Raw genomic sequence first — 19,553 nt, forward strand, 5'->3', positions numbered from 1 at the left:
AGGAGAAACTCCCGATCATAAAAATCCATGAATAATTTTTATAAGGCTGCAAGATTTTTTTTTTTTTTTTTGTATTTTTCTGAAGCTGGAAACGGGGAGAGACAGTCAGACAGACTCCCGCATGTGCCCGACCGGGATCCACCCGGCACGCCCACCAGGGGGCGACGCTCTGCCCACCAGGGGGCGATGCTCTGCCCCTCCGGGGTGTCGCTCTGTTGCGACCAGAGCCACTCTAGTGCCTGGGGCAGAGGCCAAGGAGCCATCCCCAGCGCCTGGGCCATCTTTGCTCCAAGGGAGCCTCGCTGCGGGAGGGGAAAAGAGAGACAGAGAGGAAGGAGAGGGGGAGGGGTGGAGAAGCAGATGGGCGCTTCTCCTGTGTGCCCTGGCCGGGAATCGAACCCAGGACTTCTGCACACCAGGCCTATGCTCTACCACTGAGCCAACCAGCCAGGGCCAAGGCTGCAAGATTTTTAAACCCTAGCTGAGAGTGTCATTAATATAAGAAATCATCATTACAAAACAAAGGAGTATGGGGTATCTCTTGACATTTATTGTAATGGTATTTGCCCTGTGAAGTAACCTGCAACCCCTGTTGAATACAGGCTGACTGTATCAAAAGAAGGTGAATTGATAACGTGGTTGACTGAACCTTCTACATCCACCCTAGGGGAAAAGTAGCATCTTTATCCACCTTTTTTTTTAAGTGAGAGAAAGATCGAGAAGGTAGAGGGAGACAGACAGGGACAAACAGACAGGAAGGGGAGAGAGATGAGAAGCATCAATTCTTCATTGCGGCACCTTAGTTCACTGATTCTTTTCTCATATGTGCCTTGACCAGGGGTCTCCAGCCGAGCCAGTGACCCCTTGCTCAGGCTAGTGACCTTGGGCCCAAGCCAGCCACCTTGGGCTTCAAGCCAGTGACCATGGGGTCATGTCTATTATCCCACGCTCAAGCAAGCGACCCTGTGCTTAATGCTTAAGCTGGTGAGCCCATTCTCCAGCCACATGAACCCATGCTCAGGCTGGCCGTCTCAGGGTTTTGAACCTGGGTCCTCTGTGTCCCAGGCTGACGCTCTTTCCACTGCACCACCACCTGGTCAGGCTACCCACCTTTCTTCTCAGAAGAGTTTTTTATTTTTTATTTTTTATTTATTCATTTTAGAGAGGAGAGGGAGAGACAGAGAGAGAGAGAGAGAGAGGGAGAGAGAGGAGAGAAGCTGGAAGCATCAACTCCCATATGTGCCTTGACCAGGCAAGCCCAGGGTCTCGAACCGGCGACCTCAGCATTTCCAGGTTGATGCTTTATCCACTGTGCCACCACAGGTCAGGCTCAGAAGAGTTTTGATTAAATAGACTTTATGGTAATTATTATTTCTTTTTTGGAAAAATAGATAGTTAAAAAGGGGTAAAATATTCAGGCCCTCTGACATATTTTATTTCATCATATTGTAGTATCATTCCACTTCTATATATGAGGAAATAGGCTTTATGAGCACAGAGCCAGTCCAGAGTGGAAGTTTCTCTTTATTCTCAGCTACTGCCTGTGTGTTCTTTAGAGTTTTGCAGACACTTTTCTGTTTGGCATACTAAACTTGGAAACAGGGCAAAAGGATATTCTAGAAATGAAACAACTGAGGCTTAGGCTCACTTAAGCACTAGGTGAGTAGGGAAGAGAATTTGGATCTTTTAGCCCCTAGTACTTCCACTGTTTTTTTCTATTTGCCAGACTTTTATACTAGGGGTGCATTTCAGTAACATTTTAAAATTGTTCTTCAGATCTAGTTGCATTAACTTTTTAAAAATTTTCATGTGTACAAGCTTTATTTCTCCAACAGGAATATTAAAAAGCTTTTCATTTTAAAATCATTATAGATTCACCAGAAGTTGCAAAGATAATACAGAGAGATCCTATGTACCTTTCCCCTACTGGTTACATCTTACATAATTATAGTACAGTATCAAAACCTGGAAATTCGTTCATATGTAGGTTCCTATAACCACCAGCACAGTCAAGATACAGAATTGTTCCATTTCCATGAAGCTCTCCCTTCTGCTACTCTGTATAGTCACTCACTGCCTTCCCTCTCCACCATCCCTAATCCCAGGCCACCATGAAATTGTTCTCCTTCTCTGTCATTTTGTCATTTTGAAAATATTACATAATGGGATCATATTGTATATAACCTTTTAAGATGGCTTTTGTCCTTAACTGTATATTTGAGGCCCATCCAAAGTGTGTTTATCTGTATCATTCCTTTCTATGACTGAATACTATTCCATGGTATGGCTGTGCCGCAGTTTGTTCTTCTGCAGGAACTGGAGGCCTTGTTGGATGGGATCTTGGCTATTCACTCTGTTTCCTCATAGTTCCTGTCAAGTGTTTTAAATAAAGGTCCTATTTAAGTTGATAGCAATAAGTATAATTATAGCATACTAATTTTGGGACAATATAAATCAGGAGAGTGAGTGTTTAATATATAAGTTTGAAGACTTAGTCTCTATGCAAACTCTTATATGAATAGATGCTAAAGCAATAGTCTTTGAACTTACTGAACTCAATTGCAAGAATCTCATCATGGTTGTATGACTATCTCTAGACATTTTTTGATTTATTTAAGGTATCAGCTATAGTCATGAGTGACATTTAGAAATGTATTTCATTTTTAAAAATTTTTCATTGATTTGAGAGAGGAAGACAGGAAGGGAAAGGGGGTGGGGAAGTGAGAGAGAGAAAGAGTTAGAGAAAGAGGAGCATCATCTCATCGTTCCAAAGAGAGAGAGAAGCATCAGCTCGTCGTTCCATTTAGTTGTTCCCTTTAGTTGTGCACTCATTGATGACTTTCTGTATGTGTCCTGACCAGAGGTGATTGAACCTGTGATCTCAGTGTGCCAGGATGATGCTCTATTCACTGAGGCCAGGGCTCATGTTATTTTTATTCATGGAATAAACATTTGTTAGCATCAATTTTATGTTTACTGAAAGTCTGTTTATACAAAAGGAGAGGATTTAAAGTGAGTTACCTTGTTTTATAAAATCTTAGTAAATACAGTACCAAAAGGGAACTGATATTAAGATTATTGTGAACACCTGAAATCACAGCTCAGCCCTTTAAGGCAAAGAAGAGTCACTAGAGTAGGAAAATGTCAGAGTTAACAGATTATTGAGGGAAAAAAGTAAGCAATTAACCATGGAAACAATGAAGTAAGGAAGTGCCTTTAGCATAGGATTTGAAAAAATATTTCACTTTTTCCACAGTTGGGATTTCCTTTGAGTGCTTATATACAACAGAGATGGCAAGATATTGACTCTCCAAAATAGAAATGGTGGCAGTGGAAGAGTTGTAAGATAAAAAATACAGTTAAACTTCATTTTGTTTTAAGTAGAAAAACACAAGTAACTTCTTAATCTAGTTATTGAACAGTTAATGTAAGTTAACTTTGCTGTAATTGTATAGCAAATGCGTCTCAGAAATTAGGATTCTTTATAAAGAGGAAGTTGAAGACTGCAAACAGCAAATTCCTTTCTTTTCTCTCTCCTTCCCTCTCTCTGTCTCCTCCCCTCCCCCATCTCTCATGCACACATAGTGTACAACAGGCTGCTCTTGCACATATTTCAACACCACCTTAGGTCAGTGGTTCTCAAACTTTTTGAAGTCGGGGTACATTTAAGATCCTACAAGTAATTGTAGGCGCACTATATACAAATTTCTGAGAAATACGTTATAATAATTAAGTCAAATATTAAAGAAATAAATATAAAGTCCAAGCATGCTTTTATGGTAATTAAATGAAATAAATATATGACAAAATTAAATTTATTATAACATTAAAAAACATTTTTATGTTACATTTTTTGAGTTGTGCTTTTTTTTTTGTATTTTTTCTGAAGTTGGAAACGGGGAGGCAGCCGACCGGGATCCACCTGGCACGCCCACCAGGGGGCGATGCTCTGCCCATCTGGGGTGTTGCTCTGTTGTGACCAGAGCCATTCTAGCGCCTCAGGCAGAGGCAATGGAGCCATCCTCAGCGCCTGGGCCAACTTTGCTCCAATGGAGCCTTGGCTGCGGGAGGAGAAGAGAGAGACAGAGAGGAAGGAGAGAGGGAGGGGTGGAGAAGCAGATGGGTGCTTCTCCTGTGTGCTCTGGCCAGGAATCGAACCCGGGACTCCTGCACGCCAGGCCGACGCTCTACCACTGAGCCAACTGGCCAGGGCCTGAGTTATGCTTTTTAGAATTCGTAAAAAAGAGGTGTTAAAAAATAAAAAAAAACAACAAAAAAGTCTTTTTATATATATAGATACATCCTTAGTAAGATTTAGTAAATTTGGCAGGTCCCGGCATGAATGTGTTAAGTTTTTTTATTCTTGTGTTTATGAGAAACATGAGCCTGATGTGTCCTAGCGATTTCTTTAATGTTTGGGCATATATTTGAAAGGCAAACTCTCATTTCCTCGTCAATATATTGAAGAATTCCTCTCTTTTTACTCTTAATTGTGTTGAGTGCAGAAAACCTCCACCATACATATCATCTTATCTTTACACCAAACAAAGGATAGAAGAAACTCTCTTCTAGTCTTTCCAGAGAACATGGTGGGTAGTGTAAACAATCCAGCACCACAGCTTAGCAGCCTTTTGCTACCTAATCAGGCAAGTGAGGTGGGGGGTTGGGCAGACTGTCATCTTATAGCCAATTCCCCACACCTCTGTTCCCTAAAAATCTAAACTCTAAAAACCCTGTTGGTTTTTTGGTCCCCAAGAGGCACATATTTCTCTGGAATACCATAGGGCGCACCTGGAAATCTTCTAGGGCACATCAGTGCGCCCTGGCGCACACTTTGAGAACCACTGCCTTAGGTGAAAAGTTTATTCAAGCATGTAGATGATGAAATAAAAACCTTTTGTGATGTCCTTGGAACCAGGATTGAGGTTTGTTTTTATGCTTAGTTGTGTTGTCAACTTTTTACCGTGTATAATTATATTTGTATAGTAATGAGGAATATAATATATTTTATATTTGTATAGTAATGAGGAAGTTGAGGAACATTAAATGATTTAGCTCTAAAATTTAAACTGGAATACTGAAAATAAGCCAGGAGAAATGACCTATGTTTCTGAAGTTTGAAAATATTGAAAAGGAAGGAATCCATGTCTCTTTACAATGAACTGTGATTGAAGGAAAGAGTACTTCCAAAAATATGCAATAAGAGCTTAACTTTTAAGCTCATTGCAAACCTAAGAGATCACGAAGATTTCTGTGACCAGATTAAGCACCTAGTATTGAATGGAACAAGGTAGCAGGGATTAAAAAAAAAGCATATTTAAAGTTGAAATGTTCAGAAGAGTCGAGGTATAGATAACATTGAAGAGTATTAAGGCTTTTCATTTTCCAAAAGCATTTTATAAAGGAAGTATTATATCTGTAAAAGACCTTGGTCGGAAGGGCATAATATGACAAAACAGCTGCAGCCTACATGTCCAAAAGCATTTTTTTTTTATTACAGTTGGAAGAAAAATGAGGGCAAGGAAAGAGGGTCAAGGCAGAGAAGAATAATGTCGGGGGAAAAAACATGATTTGGCCAAGTAGATGCTGGTGAGAGATTTGCCAGTGTTCTTACTCTTGTTGACATTTTGCTTTTTGATACTTGTAAGAAATGGACATTTTAATCTCTGGTTAACACTTAGGTGTAGGCCTTCCACTGTTTGGAGTCTGCGTATATACCACTCCTCCTGTCCCCAAATATATTTTTGGGGAATAAAGAAGTTTATTGCCAAAAATTATATGGCCAATAGGAAAGGGATTTATTTATAAATTATAAATTTATATATTAATAAAAACAAATCTATTTTCGCTTTTGATTCTGTTCCTGAAGTGTTGGTTTAGAGAGTATAATTATATCCAACCAGTGAATGATTGCACAAAAGGAATTAGTTTTCATGGTCATTAAAGTTGTTTTTTTTTTGAAAATTTTTGGGGAAATATTGGTCTAAACTCTTCAATAAAAGAATTTTAGAAATAAATAAGAACTTGATAAAAGAAATAACCTAATATTATGTTACTAAAAAATATAGAATACTCAATCTGTACTGTCTTTAGCTTGTTTTAAATGACCTTTCTCATTGTGGGTAGTTCTTTACAACATCAAGGGGAATTCCATTTTAGTTGTTAATCCTCTCCTTTTGGTAACTAGAAGCTATCATCCACTATTAGGCTATGTTTGTTGGAATAGTTGAATGAATACTCCTTTAATATTACTGTTTTGGGTCCAAACCATTCCAAGTCAGTGTATTTCAAGTGTTAGTAAATATTATAAAGCCCTACCTGGTGGTGGCACAGTGGATAGAGCAGCGGACGGGGATGTGGAGGACCCAGGTTCAAAGCCCCAAGATTGCCAGCTTGACCGTGGGCTCATCCTGCTTGCGTGGAGGTTCACCAGTTTGAGTGAGGGGTCGCTGGCTTGAGCGTGGGATCATAGACATGACCCCACAGTCGCTTGCTTGAGCCCAACAGTTGCTGGCTTGAAGCTCAAGGCTGCTGGCATGAGCAAGGGGTCACTTGCTCTGTTGTAAACCCCCCTCCCCATCAAGGTACATATGAGAAAGCAATCACTGAAAAACTAAGGAGCTGCAACAAAGAATTGATGCTTCTTATTTCTCTCCTTTTCTGTCTGTCCCTCCCTCTGACTCTCTCTGTCTCTGTAAAAAAAAAAAAGAAAAAAGTATATATATGTGTGTGTGTGTGTGTATGTATATATATATATGTGTGTGTGTATATATATATAAAAGTTTTATATATACACACACACACACACACACACACACACACACACACACACACACAAGTACTAGAAGGGTAGAGACAACAATGCAACAACACAGTTATGCTGTTCAGGGTTCTGCCTTTGTAATCCCCAGGGACACGAAGTAGCAATGCAGTTTGGGAAGATTTTCACTGATAGTTGGTGGGAAGAGACATTATTTTCAGGTAATTATAGCTTTTTTATAATTGCTCAGGATTAGATTATATTTTTAAATGTCATCTCTTTTTGGCAAGTTCAATTATTTTAGCTGAGACAAGTTTAATAATACACTAGGCCATACTTTGTTTCCTTCCAGCTTGTTCAAGAAATTAAAGCTAATAAGGGACCAGATTGGCAGCATTGCAATTTAATTTTGTTGTATGATGCAATAGCAGGAGAAGTTTTTGTCTAATTGTTGACTACTTCTTTGCTATAGTTCATCATGTTGGATCCTATGAGACATGAATTGAATTGTATTTTAAAGCAACAGCTGGAAGAAATTATATCAGTACTGCTTTTGTCTAAAAAGGAGAGAGAAAGGGGAACATTATTTTGAAAAATACTGAGACATTCAAACATCAGTGAAATGGAAGGTCTTTTGCAAAATAATGTATTCAGCAAATGCCTTATACCAAAAGGTATAAGGTAACCAAAGAGCTATGAAAGTTGTTTGTAAAATATGATGACGATTTAATACTCTTTACATAATCACCTGAGTTTGAAATATTCTTATGTTTCTTGTTACCCTGAAACATTATTTGGCTTTTAACAACTATAGTGCCTTAATTTCCCAATTATTGAAAGGGAACTAAGATAGTTCCTTCACAGTTCTCAATGCTGTTTTGTAATTTTTAGAAGGGGAAGGTAATATGTAGGGAACTCTTATGAAGAGACTGTGCTGGATACTTTATAATGAACACAATTAATCAGTTTTTGGCACAACCTTATTAGGAGCAGCTGTCCCCTCCATTTTACAGGGAGCAAACAGGCTTAGAGAATGTAAGTAATCTAGACCAGTGGTCCGCAACCTTTTTTGGGCCACGGACCGGTTTAATGTCAGAAAATATTTTCACGGACCGGCCTTTAGGGTGGGACGGATAAATGTCCACGTGACCGAGAAAGGTGTCAAGAGTGAGTCTTAGACGGATGTAACAGAGGGAATCTGGTAATTAAAAAAAAATAAAACATCGTTCAGGCTTAAATGTAAATAAAAAGGAAATAATGTAAGTTATTTATTCTTTCTCTGAGGACTGGTACCAAATGGCCCACAGACCGGTACCGGTCCGTGGCCCGGGGGTTAGGGACCACTGGTCTAGACCTTAGTAGGACTTGTTTTTCTTCAAAGCAATTTACTTGCATTATATTATTTGATCCTTACAACAAATTTATACATTTTTCTGTTTTACAGATAATTGCAATGAGAGCCAGAGAAATAAAAAGACTTGTCAGAGGTCATATTTGAATAGTTTTAGGAATACTAAGATCTGAGGGAGATGGTGGGTTGACTGTGGAATAATTTTTTTTTTTTTACCGTGGAATTTTAAGATGCTTAAGGTATATATAGTGATACTCTTGGGGTTACTCATTTTTTGGGATTATCCGGTGACAGTTGAGTGGAAGAGTGATCTGTAACTTGAATAGAATGAGACAACCGTTTGACCCAACCAGAAGTAATTGAGTAAAACCTTAAAGACAGAGAGACTACAACTTTCAGTTCAGCTGAGTCAATAAAGGATTTATACATTAAGGATGTTTACGGCAGTGTTATCTTTAATAGTTAAAAATTGGAATTATTTGGGAGCAAAGGAATAGTTTAATGGATGTGTTTACTTGATGGAACATTATAGAGGCAATAATATGATAAATATAAACAGTCTAATAACATGGGAATGTTGAATGTGCCCAGGGGAAATAAAGCATAATATGAACTTTACATCAGTTACAATCAAGTAAAAATTATGTAAATATCAACTAAAATGTAAAGAACATGAATGAATGAAAACTGTTTATTGGTGTGCTTATGGTAAACTTTTATGTAGATTTTTAAAAAAATTTATTTAATTTTTTTTAAAAAGACTTTATTCATTTTAGAGAGGAGAGAGAGAGAGATAGAGAGAGAGGGAGAAGGGGGGAGGAGCAGGAAGCATCAACTCCCATATGTGCCTTGACCAGGTAATCCCAGGTTTTCGAACCAGCAATCTCAGTGTTCCAGGTTGACACTTTATCCACTGCGCCACCACAGGTCAGGCTAATTTTTTTCTTTTTATAAATAAATTTTTATTTTAATGGGGTGACATCAATAAATCAGGGTACATATATTCAAAGAAAACATTTCCAGGTTATCTTGTCATTTAGTTCTGTTGCATACCCATCACCCAAAGAGAGATCGTCCTCCGTCACCCTCTATCCAGTTTTCTTTGTACCCCTCCCCCTCCCCCTCCCCCTCCCCCTCCTCCCCTCCCCCCACTCCCCGTAACCACCCCACGCCTGTCCATGTCTCTTAGTCTCATTTTTATGTCCCACCAATGTATGGAATCCTGCAGTTCTTGTTTTTTTCTGATTTACTTATTTCACTCTGCACAATGTTATCAAGATTCCACCATTCTGCTCTAAGTGATCCGATGTCATCATTTCTTCTAGCTGAACAGTATACCATGGTGTATATGTGCCCCATCTTCTTTATCCAGTCTTCTATTTTTTTTACAGTGATTAAAAGCCTTTAAGCAAACTCTTGGCCAATACAGCAAGAATCCATAAAAGAGTAGTGTCCTTAACATGTTCACTAAGTCCAAGTTGGCCCCATCACCATGCCAAATCCCTGAAAAATGCAACCCAACCACAGTTCAGTCTGTTAGGAGCTGTCACAGGGAGCAGGAGTCCAGGAAAAGTCCACATCCAGGAAAAGTCCTCATGGCACTGGAATTGTTGTCACCATTCTATACTTTGCAGCTCATGTCCAAGTCCCAATGACTGCTGCTTCTAGCTGGTAATGATTCAGGTAGACTGGAAAAAGCCATTTGCAGCATGCGTGGATATGGAGCTTCTGTTCTCCTCTGCCTGGAGAGATGAGACCAGGTTGCTTTTCCCTGGAGCTCTGCGACTGTGGCATGGTAAAGAGAACCTTGGGATATACTAAGCTGGGTGGCAAAGGTAGATTCATAATAGAAGTTGGCAAAAGGGGGAAAGAGAGCTCTAAATTAGGAGTAGGTCCCAGCCTGAAATATGAGTGGGGCATTGAGGTAGGAGGGATAAAGGAAACACTATATATTAAGCAAAGCAGCAGAAAATAGGACTATCAACACCCACAGCAGAGATCTTCGAGGGAAGAATAAAAAACCTGACTATTTAGGCAAAACATAGTTAAGTGGCCCTTGTGCAAATGAGATCAGTTTACCTGCTTCTTGGAAGAAATACCCTAGGCTCGTCCACAGTGTTGTAGATGGGACCGACGGCCCTGGGCACCTTCAGTCTTCAGTGGCTAACCCCAGCATTCTGGGCAGGGTTAGGTCATAGGTGGCTGGAGCAGGGCTGGAAGAGACTGAACCCTCCCTTAGAGGAGTGAGGGGGAAGCCTACCTTCCAGTGTCCCTGTTTCCTCACAGCAGAGGCATGTAAGCCTGGCAGGCTTTAGCTCAATGATCTTCCTTTCCACTATTGAAGCAGGACCCAGATGGCGTCCTATGAGACCCCTTTGGGGCATTGGAGCCTTTAAGGGTGTATCCTAAAAGCTGGTAGTTCCCCTGATCTCTATTGGGCTTTTTCTGCCTCTTGGTATCTTAAAAGCCATGCTCAGAAGATCTCGCTGAGGGGTTTGAGGATCCCCATCTGCCTATATAAATCTTTTCCATATATCTGGAGCTATTTGGAAAAAGACAAAACAGTGTTATTAGCTGGATCTAATAAAGAAGTTAGTAGTTTGCAGGCGAAAAAGATTTGGTGTCTCCTGTTCATCAGCATTCAAAAGAAATGTAATTTTTTTTTTTTAAGTAAGAAGCATGATATGGTAGACCTGTAGGAGTTCCAGGATATGACTACCCCCTTTAAAATTTTTTTTTTAAATGACCTTAAAATGTTTGCTGAGTACACTTTAATAATACCTTAACTTTAAAGATTGTAAGCATGACAAGATACAGTAAAAGCTTTTGCTCCATATGCAGGAGCATTTTCAGTTTAGCCAGTTTAGGAAATCCAGTAATAGAACAATGCATACAGACAATGAGCTATAACATGCTTAGCAGCCTCTCCTGTTCTGACAGAGGTTACTATAGATCCGGAATATGTATCCAGTGTAATGTGGACATAAGACTGTTTGCCAAATGAAGGTATATGAGTAACATCCATCTGCCAAAGTTGTCCTGGTAGGGGTCTTTGAGGGTTAACTCCAAATGAAGGGGCAGTATAGGACCCCTTGTACAGGATTTCCCAATCTGCCGTGCTGCTTCCCGAGAAAGTTGAAACTGTTTACACCGGGCTGCAGCGTTCTGGTGATGAATAGTATGAGACTGACTTGCTCGGTCTGTCATGGTTGCTCCATATACTTTTCTTTTGGGTAGCTTGATCAACAAGGGCATTCCTAGGCCCTGGCCCGTTGGCTCAGTGGTAGAGCATTGGCCTGGTGTGCAGGATTCCCGGGTTCGATTCCCAGTCAGAGCACACAGAAGAAGCGCCCATCTACTTCTCCACCCCTCCCCCTCTCCTTCCTTTCTGTCTCTCTTCCCTTCCCGCAGCCAAGGCTCCACCAGAGCAAAGCCACCCCGGGCACTAAGGATGGCTCCATGGCCTCTGCCTCAGGTGCTAGAATGGCTCTGGTTGCAACAGAGCAACACCCCAGATGGGCAGAGCATTCCTCCCCGGTAGGCATGCCAGTCGGATCCCAGTCAGGCGCATGTGGGAGTCTGTCTGACTGCCTCCCCTTTTCCATCTTCAGAAAAATACAAAAAATAAGTAAATAAAAGAAAAAATACAACAACAAAAAAAAAAAGAGAAAAAAAAAAAGAGAGAGGGAAAAAAAAAAAGGGGCCATTCCCTTGTGCTAAAGCTCCAGGGAGCATGGAGTGAGCTTGAGTATGTCCTATGAAATATGGAACTCTATGTTGACATATAAGTGTTTGAAAAAGGAAGAACTGCTGAAATGGTTCATCAGCATTTGTTCCTAAGACAGCAGTCTTTATAGTGGAAACACCATAAGTAAATATTTGCTATCTGTCTATAGATTAAGGGGGGAATATGGCAAATGCTGAAAAGCCATGATCTTTGTGCCCCTCCCTTCCCTCAACCCCCTCCCTCTCCTCCCCCCACCCTGTAACCCCAACACTGTTGTCCATGTCTCTGAGTCTCATCTTTATGTCCCACCTATGTATGGACTCATATAGTTCTTAGTTTTTTCTGATTTACTTCTTTCGCTCAGTATAATGTTATCAAGGCCCATCCATGTTGTTGTAAAAGATCCTATGTCATTATTTTTTATGGCTGAGTAGTATTCCATAGTATATATGTACCAAAGCTTTTTAATCCACTCATCCTCTGATGGACACTTCAGCTGTTTCCAGATCTTTGCTATTGTGAACAGTGCTGCCATAAACATGGGGGTGCATTTCTTCTTTTCAAACAGTTCTATGGTGTTCTTGGGGTATATTCCTAACAGTGGTATTTGATTTAGCTGGGTCAAAAGGCAGTTCGATTTTTAATTTCTTGAGGAATCTCCATACTGTTTTCCACAGTGGCTGCACCAGTCTGCATTCCCACCAGCAGTGCAGGAGGGTTCCCTTTTCTCCACATCCTCGCCAGTACTTATTCTGTGTTGTTTTATTGATGAGCGCCATTCTGACTGGTGTGAGATGATATCTCATTGTGGTTTTAATTTGCATTTCTCTAATCATTAGTGATGTTGAACATTTTTTCATATGTCTTTTGGCCATCTGTGTGTCCTCTTTGGAGAAGTGTCTATTCATTTCTTTTGCGCATTTTTGGATTGGATTGTTTGTCTTCCTGGTATTAAGTTTTACAAGTTCTTTATAAATTTTGGTTATTAACCCCTTATCAGATGCAATGTCAAATATATTCTCCCATTGTATAGTTTGTCTTTTTATTCTGTTCTTATTGTCTTTAGCTGTGCAGAAGCTTTTTAGTTTGATAAAGTCCCATTTGTTTATCCTGTCTTTTATTTCACTTGCCTGTGGAGACAAATCAGCAAATATATTGCTGTGAGAGATGTCAGAGAGCTTACTGCCTATGTTTTCTTCTAAGATGCTTATGGTTTCACGGCTTACATTCAAGTCTTTTATCCATTTTGAGTTTATTTTTGTGAGTGTTGTAAGTTGGTGGTCTAGTTTCATTTTTTTGCAGGTAGCTGTCCAATTTTCTCAACACCATTTGTTGAAGAGGCTGTCTTTACTCCATTGTATTTTCTTACCTCCTTTGTCAAATATCAGTTGTCCATAGAGCTGTGGGTTTATTTCTGGGTTCTTTGTTCTGTTCCATTGATTTATGTGCCTGTTCTTATGCCAATACCATGCTGTTTTGAGTACAATGGCCTTATAATATAACTTGATATCCGGAAGTGTGATACTCCCGCTTTATTCTTCCTTTTCAAGATTGCTGAAGCTATTCGTGTTCTCTTTTGGTTCCATATAAATTTTTGGAATATGTGTTCTATATCTTTGAAGTAAGTCATTGGTATTTTAATCGGTATTGCATTGAATTTATAAATTGCTTTGGGTAATATAAACATTTTAATGATGTTTATTCTTCCTAACCATGAGCAAGGTATATGCCTCCACTTATTCGTATTTTCCTTGATTTCTTTTATCAATGTTTTATAATTTTTCCGAGTACAAGTCTTTAATCTCCTTGGTTAGATTTATTCCTAGGTACTTTATTTTTTTGGTTGCAATTGTAAAGGGGATTGATTCCTTGATTTCTCTTTCTGACAGTTCATTATTAGTGTATAAGAATGCCTCTGATTTCTGAGTATTGATTTTATATCCTGCCACCTTGCCGAATTCATTTATCAGGTCTAGTAGTTTTTTGACTTAGACTTTAGGGTTTTCTATATACAATATCATATCACCTCAAATAATGATAGTTTTACTTCTTTTCCAATTCGGATGCCTTTTATTTCTTTTTCTTGTCTGATTGCTGTGGCTAGGACTTCCAGAACTATGTTGAATAAGAGTGGTGAAAGGGGGCACCCCTGCCTTGTTCCTGATCTTAAGAGGATTGCTTTTAATTTTTGCCCATTGAGTATGATGTTGGCTGTGGGTTTGTCATAGATGGCCTTTATCATGTTGAGGTATGTTCCCTGTATTCCCACTTTGCTGAGAGTTTTGGTCATGAATGGGTGCTGAACTTTATCAAATGCTTTTTCTGCATCTATTGAAATTATCATGTGGTTTTTCTCCTTTCTTTTGTTTATGTGATGAATCACATTGATTGATTTGCGAATATTGTACCAGCTTTGCCTCCCAAGAATAAATCCCACTTGATCATGGTCTATGATTTTTTTCATATATTGCTGGATCCGGTTTGCTAATATTTTGTTGAAGATTTTTGCATCTAAGTTCATCAGGGATATTGGCCTATAATTTTTTTTTTGTGTTGTCTTTGCCTGGTTTTGGAATCAGAATTATGCTCGCCTCATAAAAGGAGTTTGGAAGTCTTCCTTCTTCTTGAATTTTTTGAAATAGCTTGAGAAGGATAGGAGTTAGTTCTTCTTTGAATATTTGGTAGAATTCACTTGTGAAGCCATCAGGCCCAGGACTTTTCTTTTTTGGGAGTTTTTTGATAGCTGTTTTAATCTCATTTGTTGTAATTGGTTTGTTTAGGTTTTCTGATTCTTCCAGATTGATTTTTGGAAGATTATATGATTCAAGGAATTTGTCCATTTTATCTAAGTTGTCTTTTTCTTTTTTTTTTTTTAATTTTTTTTTAATTCATTTTAGAGAGGAGAGAGAAAGGGAGATAGAGAGACAGAGAGGGAGAGAGAGAGGAGAGAGAGACAGAGAGAGAAGGTGGGGAGGAGCTGGAAGCATTAACTCCCATATGTGCCTTGACCAGGCAAGCCCAGGGTTTCGAACCGGCGACCTCAGCATTTCCAGGTTGACACTTTATCCACTGCGCCACCACAGGTCAGGCCATAGTATTTTCTTACAATATTTTGTATTTCTGTTGTGTCGGTTGTTATTTCTCCACTCTTGTTTCTAATTTTATTTATTTGAGTCCTCTCTCTTTTTTTCTTGGTGAGTCTCGTTAAAGGTTCATCGATCTTGTTTACCTTTTCAAAGAACCAGCTCCTGGTTTCATTGATCCTCTGTATTGTTTCTTTAGCCTCTATGTCATTTATTTCTGCTCTGATCTTTATTATTTCCTTTCTTCTACTAGCTCTGGGCTTTACTTGCTGTTCTTTTTCTAGTTCTTTTAGATGCAGGGGTAAGTTGTTTATTTGAGCTTTTTCTATCTTCTTGAGGTATGCCTGTAATGCTATAAACTTCCCTCTCAGGACTGCTTTTGCTGTGTCCCATAATTTTTTTTTTTTTTGGTATTTTTCTGAAGCTGGAAACGGGGAGAGACAGTCAGACAGACTCCCGCATGTGCCCGACCGGGATCCACCTGGCACGCCCACCAGGGGCGACACTCTGCCCACCAGGGGGCGATGCTCTGCCCCTCCGGGGCGTCGCTCTGCCGCGACCAGAGCCACTCTAGCGCCTGGGGCAGAGGCCAAGGAGCCATCCCCAGCGCCTGGGCCATCTTTGCTCCAATGGAGCCTTGGCTGCGGGAGGGGAAGAGAGAGACAGAGAGGAAGGAGGGGGATGGGGGTGGAGAAGCAAATGGGCGCTTCTCCTATGTGCCCTGGCCGGGAATCGAACCCGGGCCCGCCGCACGCCAGGCTGACGCTCTACCGCTTAGCCAACCGGCCAGGGCCTGTGTCCCATAAATTTTGAGTTGATGTATGCTCATTATCGTTTGTTTCTAGGAATTTTTAAATTTCTTCTTTGATCTCAATGTTAACCCATTCGTTATTTAATCACGTGCTATTTAGTTTCCAAGTGTTTGAATGTTTTTCAATTTTTCTATTGTGGTTGATTTCTAGTTTATTTTTATTTTTATTTTATTTTATTTTATTTTTTTTTAAATTTTTATTTTATTTTATTTATTCATTTTTAGAGAGCAGAGAGAGAGAGGAGAGAGAGACAGAGAGAGAGAAGGGGGGAGGAGCCGGAAACATCAACTCCCATATGTGCCTTGACCAGGCAAGCCCAGGGTTTCGAACTGGCGACCTCAGCATTTCCAGGTCAACGCTTTATCCACTGCGCCACCACAGGCCAGGCTGATTTCTAGTTTAATGCCATTGTGATCAGAGAAAGTGCTCGATATGATTTCAATCTTTTATGTAGATTTTGATTAATGTTGGTATATATTTGTGTAATAAAAACATTGAACAATAAAATGAAAATATGTTTAGTACAACTGAAGTAAAAATATTATGAACAGACTGAATGGACTGGAGATATGTAGTATGTTATACTGATACCTAAAACATTTCCTTGGAAATAATTAGAAAAATTAAATTTCCAAAATATTTTCTTTCGGGAAATTAATTATCTTATAATGGAAGCCCAAATGTATAGGAACTCAGAAAAGAATCTTGGACTTAGCAGTAAAGAGAAGGATACAGATTATTTTAACAGTTGACAACCATTGCTATGAAAAATGATCTCAAGTGACACGGCATAAAAAGGAGTATATTCTGTATTGTTTGAACTATGTGCTGCTTATGATTGTACAAAATTAGACCTGCCAATGCTTGCAAACAATTGGCTAGTATTTACAATGGCCATTTGACAGTTGGATTCTTAATTAATCTTTCTGGTTTTGATAAAGGCTGATTTATAGCTTAGGAATATCAAATGTTGAGATTTGTGCCTATTCGGGTAGTTCAGTTGGTTAGAGTATCATTCTGATACACCAGGGTTGCAGGTTCGATCCCCAGACAGGGCACATACCAGAATCAACCAATAGATGCATAAATAAGTGGAACAACAAATTGATGTTTTTCTCCCCTTCTCCTTCTTTATCTCCCCCTCCCTTTCCCTATCTCCCTCTCCTTTCCTCTCTCTCTAAAATCAATCAATAAATAACAAATTTTAAATGTTGAGATTTGCAATTTCTTTTTTTTTTTTTGTATTTTTCTGAAGCTGGAAACGGGGAGAGACAGTCAGACAGACTCCCGCATGCGCCCGACCGGGATCCACCCAGGGGGCGATGCTCTGCCCCTCCGGGGCGTCGCTCTGCTGCGACCAGAGCCACTCTAGCGCCTGGGGCAGAGGCCAAGGAGCCATCCCCAGCGCCCAGGCCATCTTTGCTCCAATGGAGCCTTGGCTGCGGGAGGGGAAGAGAGAGACAGAGAGGAAGGAGGGGGTGGGGGTGGAGAAGCAAATGGGCGCTTCTCCTATGTGCCCTGGCCGGGAATCGAACCCGGGTCCCCCGCACGCCAGGCCGACGCTCTACCGCTGAGCCAACCGGCCAGGGCCTGCAATTTCTATTTTTAGGTATTTTAATGGCACTGGGTCTCCTGTGTCACTGTCAAAAATGTGAGAACTTGATTCATTGAATATTTCAGCAATTTAAAAGGCTTCTTGTACCCAGAAACCATAGGTTCGAGAGATTTAAGCTTAATTCTTTCTGTGATTTTGGTGGGATTCTACTGGCTCTAGGCTGTAGTGGGTTAAATATGAGGGTTGTCCCATTTTTTCTTGTCGTTGTGCATGTCTTGGGCAGAACTTAAACACCATTGCTTTTCTCTAGCACTCACAAGTTTGTCTTTTAGTATATAGGAAGTCATGCTTGTGACAGTGTACCAATATTCAAATCAAGAAAAAGGTGTGTTAAATGTCACATGATTAACGATGGTGGTTCTTTTATGACAGTGCTGGGAGAAGGACTGGCCAATGGCGATGGTGCCTTTCAGGCCGTGCTTTGCTGCATGCAGCTGAAGGGAAAGCTCCAACTTGTATCCAACATTCTTGCCAAGTCACTGACAGGAGAGTCTCTGGTATGTTGATGAGCTCTAATTCTTTTTTCCCAGTGATTTTTAAAAAAATTTATTGGGGTGACATTGCTTAATAAAATGATAAAGGTTTCCAGTGTATTATTCTATGAAACATCAACTGTATGTTGCATTGTATGTTTACCACCCAAGTCAAGTCTCTTTTTGCTACTGTATTGGCTGATGGTGGATCCCCAGTCAGGGTCCATACAGGAAGCACCCAATGAGTGCACAACTACGTGAAACAACAAATGAATGCTTCCCTTTCTCTTTCCCTTCCTCTCTCTGTCTCTCTAAAATCAATTAAAAAAATTGGTTGATGCCACCATATTATACTGACACTTAAACATCAACCATTGACCCTCTTGACTAGTTTCTTTACCCCGTTTCTTTCCAGTAACAATCATATGGTTTGTGTCAAATGAGGTTTTGTTTGTTTAATTGTCTTGTTTTTTCATTTGTTGCTTTTAGTTTTATATTCCATAAATCATATGGTGATGAATTCTAATTTTGAATGTCCGAAAACAGATTCATTTAGTCAACTCCTTAAGAATGTAGTGGAAAAAACAGTTAGTGTACATTTTTTCCTTTTATTTTCTCCTACCAGAAATGAAAGTTCAGGAGTACCTTGAGACTCATTTCTCTTCAACAAACTGATGTTTAATCATTGGATTTCTGTATGTGATAATTCATATAAAAGAATTGCAAGCACTTTTTATAAATTTCAAAGTATAGGATAGCTAAAAGCTGGAAATACTTTTGGTTCTGTTTATGTTTTAAAATTCTCCTGTGGATTTATGATTTTATAGGGTTCTTAAATTCAGCCATTTATTACATGAACTGTTTACATTTATGTAATTTAAGTAATAATCACTTTTGTTTCTGAAAATGCTATGTGTGTAAGTTGATATTCATAGTCACTCTGATGGAGCTATTTAATTCTGTTCAGACTTTGGGATTCATTTTTTTTTAAATGGATCATTTAATTTTCTGGACTTTTTGTTTGAAATAATTCAAAGATTGCTTTTTGGAACTTTAGATAGAGTTGGCAATCTATAGAAATTGGAAGATGAGATAGTATAATGTTTTTTTTTTTATCAGTTGGAAACTTAATTCTCTGATATTTTTCAGGAATCATAATAAATAGTGAAAGCAAGAAAGTATATGTATACTTTGCTATACAGCATGGATATTTTATTTTATTCTCTTTTATTATATTTTGAATTAATATTAATGGTAAAAATTTGGTGCAAAGGTATGTTTTCAGTGCAGATAAATAGATTTGGTTAAATAAAGGAATTAGGAAAGTACTTGGTGTACTGCTGAGTGTAATGTAATAACTCATCTCAGAGGATAATTTACTTATTTTCTAAGGAATTTTTGTGTAGTGGAATTGTTGCATCAGTTTAACAAATTATTTTTATTTCACTAAAATCACAAATGAACATAGAAGCTAAAATGTATTAATATACCAAAATAATGTAGCTCTTTATTTCTAAATAGATAATAATATATCTCTATTAGTAAGAATATTTTATTTTTAAGAAGCCTTTTTATATTAGTTAAGTGTATTGCACAGTTTTACCTATTGCATATTTAAGTAATAGGCTTTTTTCCCCCCTTAATTGACTGGTTTTAGAGAGACAGAGAGAGGAAGGGAAAGAGAGAGGGAAGCATTCACTTGTTCTACTTAGTTGTGCATTCATTGGTTGCT

At 39.2% G+C, this 19,553-nt stretch overlaps 1 protein-coding gene across 3 annotated transcripts in view; it reads left to right on the forward strand.

Annotated features, from left to right (window-relative positions):
• The window catches only part of HELZ (helicase with zinc finger), a 197,321-nt gene that overhangs the window by 45,101 nt on the left and 132,667 nt on the right, over positions 1 to 19,553 (forward strand). For all 3 annotated transcript variants that reach the window (XM_066386510.1, XM_066386512.1, XM_066386511.1), the window contains one exon: positions 17,721 to 17,845. In XM_066386510.1, coding sequence (XP_066242607.1) covers positions 17,721 to 17,845 — 125 coding nt within the window. The remainder of the gene's footprint in view (positions 1 to 17,720; positions 17,846 to 19,553) is intronic.

This window comes from Saccopteryx leptura, chromosome 5, assembly GCF_036850995.1.
Source record: "Saccopteryx leptura isolate mSacLep1 chromosome 5, mSacLep1_pri_phased_curated, whole genome shotgun sequence".
NCBI classification, from domain to species: Eukaryota; Metazoa; Chordata; class Mammalia; order Chiroptera; family Emballonuridae; genus Saccopteryx; species Saccopteryx leptura.